General features: G+C 33.9%; 1 protein-coding gene and 1 pseudogene across 1 annotated transcript; both read left to right on the top strand.

Moving 5' to 3' along the window:
• Positions 1-2,254: 2,254 nt before the first annotated feature.
• LOC100916494 (olfactory receptor 13A1-like) lies at positions 2,255-3,181 on the top strand. The gene has a single exon (XM_012543603.1). It carries the CDS (start codon positions 2,255-2,257, stop codon positions 3,179-3,181), a length of 927 nt encoding a protein of 308 aa, XP_012399057.1.
• Positions 3,182-13,292: 10,111 nt separating this feature from the next.
• Positions 13,293-14,214, top strand: LOC100916752 (annotated as a pseudogene).
• The last annotated feature ends 2,984 nt before the right edge of the window (positions 14,215-17,198 follow it).

Raw genomic sequence — 17,198 nt, 5'->3', positions numbered from 1 at the left:
TCTTGTTTTTCTTGTTTTTTTTAAGTTTTTCATCAATATCTCTCATTTGATTTTTAAATTCTTTTTGGATTTCTTCTATAAATTGCCTTTAGGCAGGGAGCCATTTAATGTTATTCTTTGAGGTAGAAGAAACTTTTTTTTTTACTTTAGCCTAATTCTCTGAAAATGAACTCTAATCAATCAAAGGTGTACTTCTTTCTATCCTCATTCATTTTACTCAAGAAGTCTAACATATCTAACTTCTATATAATTTTATTTATCTCCTTAATGTTTTTTGCTTTGTTTTTTTTTCATCTATCTATTCATGTGAGAGAAAAGTAAAGATTCCCCACTAATAGAGTTTTATGCTCTATTTTCTCATACAAATCATTCAATATCTTCAGAAATTTAGGTGCCATACCACTTGGTGCATATATGTTTAATATTGTTTTGACTATATTATCTATGGCACCTTTTAGCAAGATATACTTTCCTTCTTTTAATTAGAACTATTTTTGCTTTTACTGTGTCTGAGATAATGATTGCTAATTTGAATTTCTTTGCTTCAGATTAAACATATAGATTCTGTTGTAGTCCCTTCCTTTACCTTGTGTGTATTTTTGCTTTCAATATGTTTCTTATAAAGAATATATTATAATTAATCCATTCTGCTATCCACTTTCACTTTATGGGTGAATTCATCCCATTCACATCTATAGTTATGATAACTGAGTATTTTTCTTCATGCTATTTTTTCATATTTATTCCTCTCTCTTACATCTCATCCTTTCCTTCTTCACTAGCATTTTACTTCTGATCACCACCTTCCCCTGTATACCTTTCTCTTTATCAGACATCCTTCTCTCTTCTATTTTGCCCATTCCTCTCTATTTCCTTATAGAGTAATATGGATTTCTAAATCCAACTGAATATGAATGTAATTCCCTCTTTGAGACAATTTTGATGAGAGCAAGATTTAAACTTTGCCTATCAAACCCTCCCTACCTCATTTTCCCTCCTTTATAATAACTCTTTCATTCTTCTCTTATGTGGGATAATTTACTTTATTCAATGTTCCCCTCCTTCTTTCTATGCAATTTTCTTTCTCATGTATTAATTTTTTGGGTGTTATCATCCCATTAAACTCACTTAATATCTACATTTCTGTCTATATATATATTCCTTCTAATTGTTCTTATAGTAATAATGTTGAGTTACAAATATTATTTTGCACATAGAAATATATAGTTTAATCTTATGAGTTGTTTATGATTTCTTTTTTACCTTTTTCATGTTTCCCTTAAGTCTTATATTTGGAAGTTAAAATGTTATTAAATTCTGGCCTTTTAATAAGAAATAATTGAAAATTCTACATTTCATTAAAATCAATTTCCCTATCTGAAAGATAATGTTCAGTTTTGAAAGTATATGATTCTTGCTTGTAATCCTAACTCTTTTGTAGAATTTGAAATTAAGTCCTGGGTCCACCATTTGTGACCTTTGTGATGTTGCCAAATCATTTTTACTGGAGCTTGCTGTTCTCTCCTATAAAGAAGGATGTTCATCTTATGGATCTCAGGTCCTTTGCAGTTCCAGGTCTCTGCTGCAAAATTTAATAATATTCTATTAACAGATGGAAAAACCAAGGCTCAAACAGGTCAATTTGATTTGTTTGAGGTCACAGAACTTAAAAGTGTCTGAGCTGCCACTCAAAGCCAAGCCTTCTGATTCAAAGGCCACTGGTTCATTGTTTCCTTTTTTTCTATACTATTCATGAGTCTTTTTCTTTTCTGTATCCCCAGTACTTGTCACAGTGCCTGGTACATAGTAGATACTTAATAAATATTTATTTAATTAATTGGAAAAAGCAAATAAAAAATAAGATGTGACTCTTGTCTTCAAAAAGGAAATGTAATTAAAGGTAAAACAAAAGGTAAAAGTTATACTGTGAAACACAAAAAGCGAGTGGTCAAAGAAAACAAGACACATGTTTGCAAATTGATATCACTTAGAAGTCAAACATCAATTGAAGGGTATTGAATTTTATGTTAATCTCATTTGTGAAGCAGGTGCTAATGTTCTTTTCAATATACATTTTCACCAGTTTGCAATAAGTTAGTTTTGAGTATATGTGCTACAACCCTAAGTATTTAACATTTTTAATGGAAATATGTACATTTTCTTTCTGTTAAAGTTCAGCTGACTTATTTATTGCCACATGAAGAAGTCTCTTTTTTGGAAGACATTCACTGGTGGATCAAGGAGTCAACTTCGAATGGCAGAGAGAAATCAAACAGTGGTGACTGAGTTTATCCTGCTTGGCTTCTCTGAGACACATCCAATTCGGCTTGTTCTCTTTTGTATCTTCTTTTTTCTTTACATAGTAGCCCTAGCAGGTAACACTCTTATTGTGGTGGCCATAAGTGTAGATTCTGGTCTCCATACACCCATGTATTTTTTCCTTGCCAACTTGGCCATCTTAGATATTGGCTGCACAACCACAGTTCTGCCCAAATTGCTGGAAAACCTTGCGGACAAGAAGTCCATCTCCTATGTTGGGTGCATGACTCAGTTGTATTTCCTTACATGGTTTTTGGGTGCTGAACTCCTACTCTTCACAGCTATGGCTTATGACAGATATGTGGCCATCTGTCACCCTCTGCATTACACCACAATGATGAGCAGAATGGTTTGTTTCCTCCTAGCTGGTAGTGTGTGGGCCATTAGTGCCATTAATTCATCAGTGCACACTGGTCTTATGATACGGTTAATCTTCTGTGGCCCAAATAAAATTAAGCACTTTTTGTGTGAAATCCCCACTTTGCTACTGCTCTCCTGCACCTCTACATATCTGAATAATATCATGATAGTCATTGCAGATGTATACTTTGGGGTGATTAATTTTGTGTTCACTATGGTATCCTATGGCTTCATTATTTCCAGCATCCTAAAGATCCGTACCACAGAAGGCAAGAAAAAAGCATTCTCTACCTGTTCTTCCCACCTCATTGTAGTTACTATATATTATACCACAGTTATATACACATATATTCTCCCAGGTTCTGGGTCTTCCATGGATAATGGCAAAGTAGTGGCTGTCCTATACACCACTATCAGCCCAACTTTAAATCCTCTCATTTATACTTTACGCAACAAGGATTTTAAAACAGCCCTCAAGAAAATGTTTCCATTCATTAAATAAATAATTGTAATTATGTTCATATGTCTTAGTTATAATTTTATTTTTGAAATTCTAGTATAAAATATGTTGTAAAAGGCAAGTTAGTTTCTAGGAAGTTTTGTTAGATTTACTCAGAATCTCAGAACTCAGAATGAATCTCTGGCCAACTTGAGCCTTACCACACTGCTGCTCTATTCCCAACTTATTTCAGTTTTGGATCATGCAATACTCTCTCAGTCATCATAAGCTTATTTTTCATGCCTTGTTACTATTTCTTTACATTGAATCAGTTGCCAACCAAATTCTGTTGATCTTTACTTTACAATGTCTATTATACTGTTTCCCTTATCATCATTCAAATAATATATCCCAGATCATGTCCCCATCATTATATTATTTACAATATATCTAATTATTTGTTTGCCTCCAATGTCTTCCTGTTTTCTACAAAACTATATACATATATACTTCATATAGAACGATTCTACAGTCCAGGTTTAATCATGACATTTTCCTACCAAATTTTTTAGAAGATCCTTATGACAAATGGAAAAAGAGAAGATAATTTTTTTATCTTAAAACGTAAGGCTTTTTATAGTCTCACCATACATAATCATATTTTTATCCATGCTTTACATTCATGCACATTCCATTTTATATCTACTCCATATTAATGACAATGTTTCTAAGCAATATGTATTAAAAGTATCTAGTTAGGTGGCAAAATGGAGAGATAACTAGACTTAGATTTAGGAAGTCCTGAATTTGAATCCTGCCTCAGATATCTATTAGTTGTGTATTCCCAGACAATTCATCTGATCTCGGATAACATCAATTTCTTCATACTTTAAATGAGGATAATAATATTGCCTTCCTCACAGGATCATAGCAATGATCCAGTAAAATAATAGATATGTAAACTGCCTCTGAAATCTAAAAGAGTTATAGCAATATTAGCTATTGTTATAGTTGACACCTAACTGGACATAATGTACTGGATTTCAAGCCAAATCATATGGATTCAAATCCTACTTCTTCTAATTAATACTTGTGGGATTGAGCAAATCACTTCATCTTTCTCAGTCTCATTTTCTCAGCTATAAAATAAGCAAGTTTAAATAAATTATGTCTGAGATTTTGTCAGGTATAAATTAATAACATTTGTATAGATGTCTGGGATTCACTTTTTCTTCATCTCTACTTTTCAAAATTCTATTTTCCCTTCTCAAATCAGGCTGAACTTAAATATCTCTTGTCCTCTAAACATCTTCACTGATCCCCTTCAGATGGAAGTAGTTTTTTCCTCCTTATTTTTTAAAGTATTTCCTTAAATTATTCTTAATTATATATAAACATTTTAACCTTCATTTTTTTACAATGTGTGTTCCAAAGGCACTCCATCTCTTTTATCTTTTCTCCCCCCTTGAGAAGACAAGAAATTTAATATTAATTGTTAAGGGATGTCATGGTTATATTAGCCATGTTACAAAAGAGAACACATAAAGCTGAGAAAAATAAAGAAAAAAAAATAAAATATGCATTTCAAGTTGTATGCAGAATTCATCAGTTCTCTCTCTCTGAAAGTGGTTAGCATTTTTGTTATGGGTACTTAGGAATTTTTAAATAATTCTCTTGATCTGAGTAGCTATGTTTTTCATTGTTGATTTTCTTACAGTATTGCTGTCACTGTATATAATGTTTTCTTGGTTTTGTGAACTTTTACATCAGTTCATATAGTGTTTTTCTGAAATAATCTTGCTTGTTACTTCTTTTAATAAAATGGCATCACCTTACAGTCATATAGCACATATTTTTTGGTCATTCTTCAATTGGTGGGAACTTCATCAGTTTCTAATCTTTACTACTACTAAGATATAATATACATATTTTTGTACATATAAATCATTTTACCTTTTCTTTGATTTCTTTGAAATGTAGTCATAGTAGTGGTATTTCTGGGTTAAAGGGTATGCATAGTTTTAAACTATAACGAGAATGCTTTCTAATTGTGCTCCAAAATGGTTGGATTTGTTCACAGTTGCACCAACTAAGTATTAGTGTCCCACCTTTCCCACATCTGCTCCAGAATTTGTCATTTTCCTTTTTGGTCATGTTAGCAAATCTGATAGGTGTGAGGTGGTTTCTGAGAATTGTTTTATTTTTCATTTCTCTAATCAGTAGGGATTTAGAAAAAAATTTAAATGTGATTATTAACATTTTATTCCTTCTAGAAACTGGCTCTTCGTATCACACAACTATTTATCAATTAGGAAACAGTTCTTACTTTTTTGTAATAAATTTGGCTGAATTTCTAATATATTTGACAAATGAGGCTTTTATCAGAAAAAAACTTTTCATATAAATTTAGCCCACTTTCCTATTTTCTTTCTTACTTTTGTGTCATTTGTTTTATTTGTATAAAACCTTTACATTTTATTTATTTAAAATCATCAATCACACTCTCCATTATAATCTCTATCTCTTATTTGAACAGGTATGTTTTATCATTCTTTCACAATTTGTTTATGATATCACCACTTTGTAATATAGTCTGTAATCTGGCACTGGTCCTAATTTTTCTTAAAATCTTTTGTCTGATTTTTCTCTTTACCCATTGCACTCAATATTATGTCACATTTATCTGTGAATATATTTTCTGCTTAGAAGAATATAAGCTCTTGTCTTGAGGGCAAGGATTTTTTATACCTCAGGAAAGAACATTATATATTGTATCCTAATCTGTGGCTAATTACTACCATTAAAGTAGAAAAAAATAACTATGGGGAAAAGAACATTAGTATATTGTTGGTGGAGCTATGAATTAGTTCAGCCATTCTGAATTGCAAATTGGAACTATTCCTCTAAAGTCACTGAACTGCATCTGTAGCCATCATACCAATATTAACAATAGCCCTCAAAAAAAAAAAAAAGATAAAAAAGAAGTACAATAACCTGTATGTAAAAAAAAAAAAAATCTATAGCAATTCTTTTGGTGATGGTCAAGAACTGAAAACTAAGTTGGTAAACATCAATTGAAAAAATGGCTGAATGAATTGTAATACATGAATGTAAGGAAATGCCTTGATGCTATAAAATAATGACACTAGCTATGGTTTCAGAGAAACTGCAGAAAACTTGTATGAAATGATGGAGAACAAATAGAATTATTTCTAGGACAACAAAAAAAAAAAAACTCTGAAATACTTGAGAACTCAAATTAATGCAAATGACCAACTGTGATGTTAGATGACTGATGATGAAAAAATACTACTCACTGTCCAACAAAAGAATGGGCAAACTAAATATGCAGATTGAGACACACAATTTTGGACATGAAAAGTTAAGGATTGTTTGTTGCTGACTTACATAATTTTTTTCAAGGATTTTTCTTTTTTTTCCAGTAGTTGGAGGAAAAAAAAAAATGAGTGCAAACTGAAAAAATAAAAATTAATCATAAAATAGTTAATTTTCTTAAATAGTACTGGAGAAAATTCAAATTTTATGTTTCTAAAATGATCCATTCTCATCTAACCATTTATTTTTACAATGTAGATGCTTAGTTGAAACTGGAATTTTCAAATATTAGCATTAAACATCAAGATAATATGTGACAAGTCCAAATTAATAGATAATTTTCTAAAAAAAACCTAGTTAGAAACACTAAAGAAATAATTATAAAGTAAAATATAATTTATACTACATAATTTTTAAAAAGACCAGGTAAGAAACACCAATTAAATAGAAAAACATTTCACTGAGATTTGCTAGCAAAATAATTAGGCAGGAAAAGTCTAGTAATGAAATTATTCTTATCCATTCAATATATATTAGTAAAGAAATTTTCCAAAAAGTAAATTTCCAGAAAATTTATGCTTTAAGGTAAGGGAATATTTACATTTCTGTGCAACATTTACTGTGTCCTGGATTGAAAATTTCTCCTTTAAGGATCTCTATAAATTCTACTGCAAGAAATAAACCATACTTCGACTCTATTCTTCTTCCATGTCTTTGGCATAATTTATGAACTCCCTTTTGATTACTATTTTGTCCCATGTCAACTATTTTGTCATTAGTTGGTTCCATTTCTTTAGAGTTATACTGATGGTGCTCCGATAGCCTTGATTTTCAATTTCATTCTTACTATCTATTGAAGATCTGCCTTGTTAATGTTGCATTTCTGATTTGAGGGAGTGTTGCTGATTCCCTTGAAAGAATTAGGTCAATATACTTAAGGGCCTTTAATACACTTTCAGTTCCACTGTTACCCAGGCTCATGGCCCCACACAATTGATAGACACAAATGCTGTCTAAATGACTCTAAGATTTGCCAACTTACTCTTTTCAACAGGAAATGACCAAATCTTTTTTAAAAGTTTTTTTTTTTATTTTCAAAACATATGCATACATCATTTTCAACATTCACCCTTACAAAAAACTTGTGTTCCAAAGTTTTTCCCTCCTTTCTCCTCACCCTCCCCTAGACAACAAGTAATCAAATATATGCTAAACATGTACAATTCTTCTATACATATTTTTACAATTATCATGTTGCACAAGAAAAATCAGATGAAAAAAGAAACCAATGAGAAAGAAAACAAAATGCAAGCAAACAACTATAAAAAAGTGAGAATACCATGCTGTGATCCCCACTCAGTTTCCATAGCCCTCTTTCTGGATGCAAATGGCTCTCTCCATCCCAAGACCATTGGAGCTGACCTGAATCACCTCGCTGTTGAAAATTGCTGAAGTGACAAACTTACACAGAACAATATGTTGTTGGGCTGAATTCTGTTCATTTCTTTCCTTCTTTGAGATTCAGAAAAATATGCCTCTTTCTTCTCCTATTCTGTTCCTCTGACAAACATCCTATCATAAAATTAACATACTATCCTGATGAATTTTTCTGGACAATCAATTTTGACATAATTTCCCATAAGTTCTCATAGCTGACAGTATCAAAGGTCTTGCTCAAATCTACAGATGTTGTATACAGACTTTTGTTCTGTTTCTGGCATTTTTCCTGGAGTTGAAGGGCAGTAAACACCACATTGACTGTCCATCAGCTCCTTCTGAAGCTACACTGGGTCTCAAATAGATGACCTTTTTTCCAGGTGTAGGGGTAGTCTATTAAGGAGGACTCTGGCAAAAATCTTTCCAGCATTAAGAGAAAGAATTTGTGATTGTCACAGTACAATTTACCTTCCATTTACCTTTATACAGATGAATAATCAAGACTCTCAAGGTCTCTGTTAAGAACTTTAGAATTGAGAGAAACTGGCACCACATGGCCCTGCTTGACATGCTGTGTTCTATGAGTAAAGCAGAACTGAATTGATTTAGAAGAAATGAGAGATGCACAAAGTTAGAGTCCACTCTAAATGTTCCTATGAATTATTTGTTTCTGAACTGTGGGAGCCCATTCTGAGGTAATATGAGTTTAATTAACCACAATCAGACACATTATAATTTGATTCTAACATAGCGATGTCATTTTGGTGCCCTTTCAGAATGAAGAACAACAATCAACCAACTCTGCCCCCCTCAGGCTGGGGAATTCAATCCTAGAAATCCTCCAATCACTTAACAATCATTTATTCAGCACTTGTTACGCTCCAAACATTGTACTAGGCACAGGGCATACAAATACAGAATCAAGACAGTTCTACTCCTGAAGCCCAGAAAAAAGAGGAATCTATTAGTCATAGAGTTAGCTAATGGCTAAACAGGGACTAAAACACACACCTTTTGCTCACATGCTTCCTATTTCCTTGAAATTCCTCTGGTAAACCTGGTAAAGAAGGAATATCAGTATCGTGATGCTTATAAACAGTTCCTTTAGAGTTCAGAATCATATATTAGTGAGTATTAGAATAGGAAGCAGGAGGCCTGGCTTCCAGCTCCATCTCTGAAGCTAGTTTATTTCATGGCTTTACTCAATTGACTTTTCCTCTTTATATTTCATTGTCCTTATCTGTAAAATAAGGATGATCATTAACAATCCTTCCTGTGCTAAGGTTCTATAAGTGACTTTAGGAATTTTTCTCTTGAGTACTGACCTGGAATCAAGTTTATACCTCATCAGTATTCACAACACCAGCACCATCAGATAATTGCTCCTTCAGGGTCCTTCCCACAAAAACCTGGTTAAAAGAATCCCTTGTGGCCAATGCACATCTATCCCCTTTAGACAGTGTGCTATTTTCTTAAAAGCTGGTTAATTTTTTGCTTCCTCATGAAGTGCCCTGCAGATAGTCAAAGATCTTAGCATTATTACATTTTTGCAAGTTATTGGTCTTGCATAACCTCAAATGATTGCCTCTCTCATTTTTTCTAAAGACAAACTCAAGACTAATAGGTAGGAGATTGATAGAGAACTCTTCCCATTTGAGAGTATTCATGGAAGAATTCCAGGTGAGCATTATTTTCATGGCTATTGACTTTAATGGGATTTGTTCAATAAAAAGAAAGATATTGATAAGAGGTTACTATAAAGTAGTCTGAAAGTGGTAAGAGACCAATAGCTTGACTTTAATCTTTATTCTACCACTTAAACACCTAGATAACACTGAGGAAATCTTAACATCTTTAAGCCTCAATTTCCTCATTTGTAAAGTATAATATTGGAATAAATTTCTAAGATAACTTCCATCTTTAAATATATAGTCCTAAAACTTGCATTTCAGTTTTATATCTCTGAAATCTCTTGAGCTCTAATGTTCATTGCTTTATATTGATTTTTAAATCAGTTTTCTCTCCACCCCCTGCCCCATATTTCCTACACCCTGGACATCATAAAATATTACCTAAATTAAATTCTTAGTAATCCTTGGTAATTCATTTTTTTGTTGTTGTTTTAGATTTATAATTTTATAGAGGTGGGAAACTCAATGAAGACTAGAAACCCTTCTGTAATTAAGTGACTTAAGAACTGCTTCAGCTACTAAAACGATTAAGTTACTTGGCCTTAGTTTGCATATAGGATAGGAATTAACTCCCATGATTTATCCTTTCTTATCTAACCATTAGGAATATTTTGAACATTCTTTCTTAGCTGACCTGACCAGCATTAGTCCTTAAGCATCTGCCTCTGCTTAATTGTGTATAGAAATATATACATACACACACATATCTGTATATACTACAGACACATAGTTGTGCTACAGCTAGCAAATGATCTATAGCAGTTATTTAACTGCTATACCTCTTAGTTTCCTTATTTTATCAAATGAAACAGATTGGAGTTTTTGGAAAATCCATAACTTCAAGGAAAAGCAATGTCACTTGGGAGCCCAATGAGCTATTAGAATGTCACTGTCAAGATTCTGACCAGCAAGAAGCATTGGTGATGATGAAACAATACATAATTGCCCTCTTATGTGTTTCCATGAATTCATGAAGCAAAGTCCTAATGTAGTTCTCAGTCAGTGTAGGGAAAACTGTCCTTACAGAGCCAATCAGAGGGGACTTTGCCATCCATTATATTTAGCTGCTTCTTTCAATGTTTTAAGTAAAGTTCAATAAAGTGAACTAGGCAATCTATGCTTTCTGATTTCATCACAACTCCATCTAGCTCTCAGTTGAGAAATTTTCCAACTTCTAAGAGTTTTTCCAACTACATTTTATAATTCTATTTATAGTTCTTTTAATCAAACAACCTTCAAATTACAAATTGACAAGCATTTTTTTGAAATTTCTATTATGCGCTCTAAGTCTTTGCCTTATGTTAAGCTAGGTGGCTCAGAAATGATGATGAGAAATGTGATGTTGTGTGAGTGGCTGAATATTCAGTTCCTAAAACTTTTTCTTTTCATGTTTTATCACCAAATATTCATCTTCCTGTCTTAAAATGACATATACATAATCGAAATTCAAAGTCTATTTAACATACATATCTCTCATTATAAATGAATCTTTGGGGAAATCACATTTTACAAATCCTTCAAAGAGAGAAACAATTAAGATGAATTGGAGGTATTCTGAGGTGTGATTAAACCCATCCTGTCTGGTTTTTTGTGTACTTTTATGTAAGAATTTCAAAGGAAATGGATTATGTTTAAATGTAGCAGGTTCACTCATGGATGCCAGATTAAGAACTCCAGTCCTAGATGAGAAGAGTTCCTCCTTGAGGGACATTTGCACCTTATATTTCTGAGATCGAAGTCTGGGAATACAGAGAAAGAGGAAAGAATTCATATTGCTGTATCATATAGTACTGGAAATGCTTTGGAAGGGTTTGCAACTCTGTGGAACCTAGCCCATCCCAGACACTCTTGAGAAGAAGTGGCCAATACAGGGGCAAGGGAAGGGAATCTCTTTTTTCTAACTAATCCTTCCATCAACTGTTTCTTTCAGTATGGGGGTAGAGAGCAGCTATTGCAATGCACAATTCATAAACTGGAAATGAAATATGAAAGTCTTCCTATCCACTGTTCAGCAATCCTTACTTTTTTTTGTAGACTGGGAGACTCCATATCTCAGGTGAGGATGTTCATTGATCAAACTTTTATGGAAATGTTAATAACTACTCACTCCCACACCTACTATTTTGGTGTATAGAAATAGCTTGCAAGTTGTCCCCTGTCTCAAGTATCTCTCCAGATGCCAAATTAATCTTCCTAAAGTGAAGATGTGGTAATGTCACTAATCCAAGAAATAAACTTTAGTTGTTTCCCCATTACCTCTAGAATTAAATATTAAATTATCTGTTTGGTATTCAATGCTTTTCCCAATCAGACTCTCTACTATCTTTACATTCTCTATGCATCTCACTTCTCACCACTTCTATTTCCCATGTACTTTGTGATTCAGCAAAACAGGCCTCCATGCTGCTTTTCTTACAACATTACATATTCAGAATCCAAGACTTTTTTTTTCAGAAATTTCCTATGCTTGGAAGATTTTCTCTCCTCATTTCCATGCTTTCAAGGAGCTCAGTGTCTAATGGGAGAGAAAACATGCAACAACTCTATAGAAACAAGATCCAAGCAGGATCATTTGGAGATAATCTCAGAGGTCAAGCACTAGCATTAAGATGCATCAGGAAATGCTCCTTGCAGAAGATGGGATTTTAGTTGAGAGTTGAACAAGCCAAGAGATAAAGGAGGTGGCATTGAGGAAGGAGACCATTGCAGACATCAGAGACAAGAGTGACAACCAGTAAAAATGCTCAAAATCTAGGGATAGGGATGCAACAGTATGGAGGTCAGTGTCACTGCATCACAGAGAGAGTGGGAGTTATTAGAAGATAAAAGGTATGAGTTTGGAGAGTTAAAGGGGTACACTGTGTCAAGGGCTTAGGATGAAAGAGAGTTTTATATTGAATTTTAGGAGGAATAGGGAAACAGGCATTTGTTGTGTGCAGTGGAGGGTGACAGTTAATGAGGAAGACTAATTTAATATTTGAGTGGTGGGCAAACTACAATAAGAAGAAAATTTAAGTAGGAATGACACCAGTGGGCTATTGAAATAAACTAGGCATGAAATGTTTAAGGCGTACATGAAGGTGATCAAAGTATCAAAGGAGAGAAGAAATGTTTTTTAGAAGATGTTATGAAGGTAAAATCTGTAGGACTTGGAAACAGATGGAATATATAGGAATGAGAGAATGAAAAGCCAAGGATGTCTCTTGGGTTGAAGCCTGGGTTGCTGGGAGCAAAGGAGGGACCTTAATAGCAATAAGGAAGTTTAGAAGGGAGAGGGTTTGGAGGGAAAAATAATGGCTTCCATTTTTTGACATATTGAATTTAAATTTTATGGGACACCCTGATTGAAATGTCTAATATAGAGCTAGAAATGCAAAATTAGAGGTAAAGAGGTATTGCCAGTGCTTATTGTGGGAATCACCAGATGCTTCTAGACAGTTCTAGTCATTATCTCTGTGTTCAGCAACCATAGATCACCAACTATCCTATCCTGGCATGAAGTCTGGGCTGCAACTGAAGTGAGATTGTCTGACAGGATCAGAAGTTTCAGAGATAGTCATGAGGACCTTCTACTTCTTCCCTGGGTATTGTATGAGTCCTCACACCCAATCTTGTCACAGTCCCTCAGGAAAGGATTATTTGGTCTTCTTCTATTTTTCTTACAGCTCAAGATTTACTATGAGATTCCCCTAGAATATGATAATAGAGCCATGGCTCTTAATAACCAGACACCGGTCACTGAATTTATTCTCCAGGGCTTCTCTGAAAACTCTCATCTTGACATTCTCTTCTTTTGTTTCTTCCTGTTCTTCTATGTCTTGGCTATTATTGGCAATTCTCTCATCATTGCTTCAATTTGGATCACTGCAGGTCTTCATACACCCATGTATTTTTTCTTGATCAATTTGGCCTTGTTGGATATCATTTGCACCACTACAGTGGTGCCCAAGTTGTTGGAGAATCTGGTGGAGGGGAAGAAAACCATCCCCTTTGTTGAGTGCATGACCCAGATCTTTGTCTTCTCTTGGGCTTTGGGTTCTGAGCTCCTTCTTTTCACAGCTATGGCTTATGATCGGTATGTGGCTATTTGCCGGCCCTTACATTATAGCACTCTGATGAGTGAGAAGATCTGTGGGATGTTGGTAACTGGAGTATGGTTTATGGGTGGGATGAATTCTGGAATCCACACAGCCATGCTGTTACAATTGTCTTTCTGTGGTCCTAATGTCATTGATCACTTTTTCTGTGAGATCCCCCAAATGTTACCACTCTCTTGCTCCTCAACAAAAGTGAATGAACTCGACACTTTTCACAGATCTCCTCTTGGCTGGTACCAATTTCTTACTGACAATAATGTCCTATGGCTTTATCATTGGCAACATCATGAACATCCAGTCTGAAGAGGGAAAGAAGAGAGCATTTTCTACTTGTTCTTCCCACCTTATTGTAATTACCATTTTCTATTTTGCTGCATTTTCTGCTTATATAAGTCCAAGTACTAGCTATTCTCCTGAAAAAGGGAAAGCTGTTGCTGTGATGTATACCACCCTAAGCCCTGCTATAAATCCACTGATCTATACTCTGAGAAACAAGGATGTCAAAGCTGCCCTCAAAAAACTCTTTGTGATGTGATTCTCATTTTAGAGTGCCTTGAAATATAGAACACATCAGATTCTATGTCTATTCTCTAAGTTAGGGGGTTTTAAAGAGCTTACAAACATTGTTTCTTATTAATTTTATTTCAAAAGAATAATTCTCTGGCAGAGAAATGGACGTTAGTGAGGAAGATTTGAATTCAAATCCAGATAGAAACACCTATTACTTGAGCAAGTCAAGTAATCAAAGATAAATCATAATAGCTCTTGCATCTCAGGGTTATTGTGCGCTTAAAATAAGATAAGAACTGTAAAATACTTTGAAAACATTGATATTACATAAATGTCACAATCATATTATTATTATTATTAATTTTAATTTCATTGAAATTTTATCAATTTTATCTGAAAGGAATATTTTGAGAAGAGATCCACGACTTTTTCCAGAAAAGCAAAAAGTTCAATGATGCAAAAAATTTCGAATCTTTCTCCCCATATTCAAAAATGAAAGGAAAATAAAAATTCTTAGAAATGTAAACTTTCTGATCACAAAAGTTCAAAATTTAGACATGCTAGGATAATATATATATGTGTATATATATGCATCTATCTATCTATATATATAGAGAGAGAGCTAACTTTTTTCTTTTTATTAACCTTTTCATAGTGTATAATGTTCTGGGATTTGAAAGATCAGTAACTCAATCAAAACCATAGATTCTTGGAGTGATGTGGGATTGTGACATTTTACCTAATTTTTGTCTTCAGGAAAAACTAAGTCAAACATCAACCTAGTTATAGGATTTTCCGTGGTAATAATTACTCAGTCAATCTAGAAGACCATTCCTTTCTTGACTTCTCTGATTCCTAGTTGCTCCAAAGCTCAATTTTGTTTCTCTTATATGACTTCTTCCCCCCCGCCATGTTTCCTCTCCTCAAGTTGGCTAAAGGGGGCTGCTTTTGAGTATGTATATTGCATGTTAGGTCAGTGTCCTAAGTCACATATCTTTTTAAAAAATAATTATAACTTTTTATTGACAGAACCCATGCCTGGGTAATTTTTTTTTTTTTTACAACATTATCCCTTGCACTCATTTCTGTTCTGACTTTTCCCTTCCCTCCCACCACTCCCTCCCCTAAGTGGTAGGCAGTCATATACATGTTAAATATGTCACAGTATATCCTAGATACAATATATGTGTGCAGAACTGAACAGTTCTCTTGTTGCATAGGAAGAGTTGGATTCAGAAGGTAAAAATAACCCAGGAAGAAAAGCAAAAATGCAATCAGTTTACATTCATTTCCCAGTGTTCTTTCTTTGGGTGTAGCTGCTTCTGTCCATCATTGATCAATTGAAACTGAGTTAGATCTTCTTTTTGTCAAAGAAATCCACTTCCATCAGAATATGTCCTCATAGAGTATCATTGTTGAAGTGTATAATGATCTCCTGGTTCTGCTCATTTCACTTAGCATCAGTTGATGTAAGTCTTGCCAATCCTCTCTGTATTCCAGTTTCTGGCCACTACAAACAGGGCTGCCACAAACATTTTGGCACATACAGGTCCTTTTCCCTTCTTTAGTATCTCTTTGGGATATAAGCCCAGTAGTAACACTGCTGGATCAAAGGGTATGCACAGTTTGATAACTTTTTGGGTATAATTCCAGATTGCTCTCCAGAATGGTTGGATTCATTCACAACTCCACCAACAATGCATCAGTGTCGCAGTTTTCCCACATCCCCTCCAACATTCATCATTATTTTTTCCTGTCATCTTAGCCAATCTGAAAGGTGTATAGTGGTATCTCAGAGTTGTCTTAATTTGCATTTCTCTGATCAATAGTGATTTGGAACACTTTCATATGAGTGGAAATAGTTTCAACTTCATCATCTGAAAATTGTCTGTTCATATCCTTTGACCATTTATCAACTGCAGAATGGCTTGATTTCTTTTTTTTTTCTTTTTTATTTATTTATTATTATTTTTTAATTTAATAGCCTTTTATTTACAGGTTATATGCATGGGTAACTTTACAGCATTAACAGTTACCAAACCTCTTGTTCCAATTTTTCACCTCTTACCCCCCCCCCACCCCTTCCCCTAGATGGCAGGATGACCAGTAGATGTTAAATACATTAAAATATAAATTACATACACAATAAGTATACATGACCAAAACATTATTCTGCTGTATAAAAAAGAATCAGACTTTGAAATATTGTACAATTAGCTTGTGAAGGAAATCAAAAATGCAGGTGGGCATAAATATAGGGATTGGGAATTCAATGTAATGGTTTTTAGTCATCTCCCAGAGTTCTTTCTCTGGGCATAGCTGGTTCGGTTCATTACTGCTCCATTGGAAATGATTTGGTTGATCTCGTTGCTGAGGATGGCCAGGTCCATCAGAACTGGTCATCATATAGTATTGTTGTTGAAGTATATAATGATCTCCTGGTCCTGATCATTTCACTCAGCATCAGTTCGTATAAGTCTCTCCAGGCCTTTCTGAAATCATCCTGTTGGTCATTTCTTACAGAACAGTAATATTCCATAATATTCATATACCACAATTTATTCAGCCATTCTCCAACTGATGGACATCCATTCAGTTTCCAGTTTCTAGCCACTACAAAAAGGGCTGCCACAAATATTTGTGCACATACAGGTCCCTTTCCCTTCTTTATAATCTCTTTGGGATATAACCCCAGTAGTAACACTGCTTGATTTCTATATATTTCTTATAAATTAGAGTCAATTCTCTATATATTTTTGAAATGAGGCCTTTATCAGAACCTTTAATTGTGAAGATGTTTTCCCTGTTTGTTGCTTCTCTTTTAATCTTGTTTGCATTAGTTTTGTTTGTACAAAGGCTTTTTAATTTGATATAATCAAAATTTTCTATTTTGTGATCAATAATGGTTTCTAGTTCATCTTTGATTACAAATGTCTTCCTCCTCCACAAGTCTGAGAGGTAAACTATCTTATGTTCCTCTAATTTATTTATAATCTTGTTCTTTATGCC

Source organism: Sarcophilus harrisii, chromosome 2 (genome assembly GCF_902635505.1).
Source record: "Sarcophilus harrisii chromosome 2, mSarHar1.11, whole genome shotgun sequence".
In the NCBI taxonomy this organism is placed as follows: Eukaryota; Metazoa; Chordata; class Mammalia; order Dasyuromorphia; family Dasyuridae; genus Sarcophilus; species Sarcophilus harrisii.
This window is presented reverse-complemented; position numbering and strand designations above follow the sequence as displayed.

What these genes read in the sequence shown, in the direction of transcription:
- LOC100916494 (XM_012543603.1), top strand. Translation starts at nt 2,255, where the DNA reads ATGGCAGAGAGAAATCAAACAGTGGTGACTGAGTTTATCCTGCTTGGC.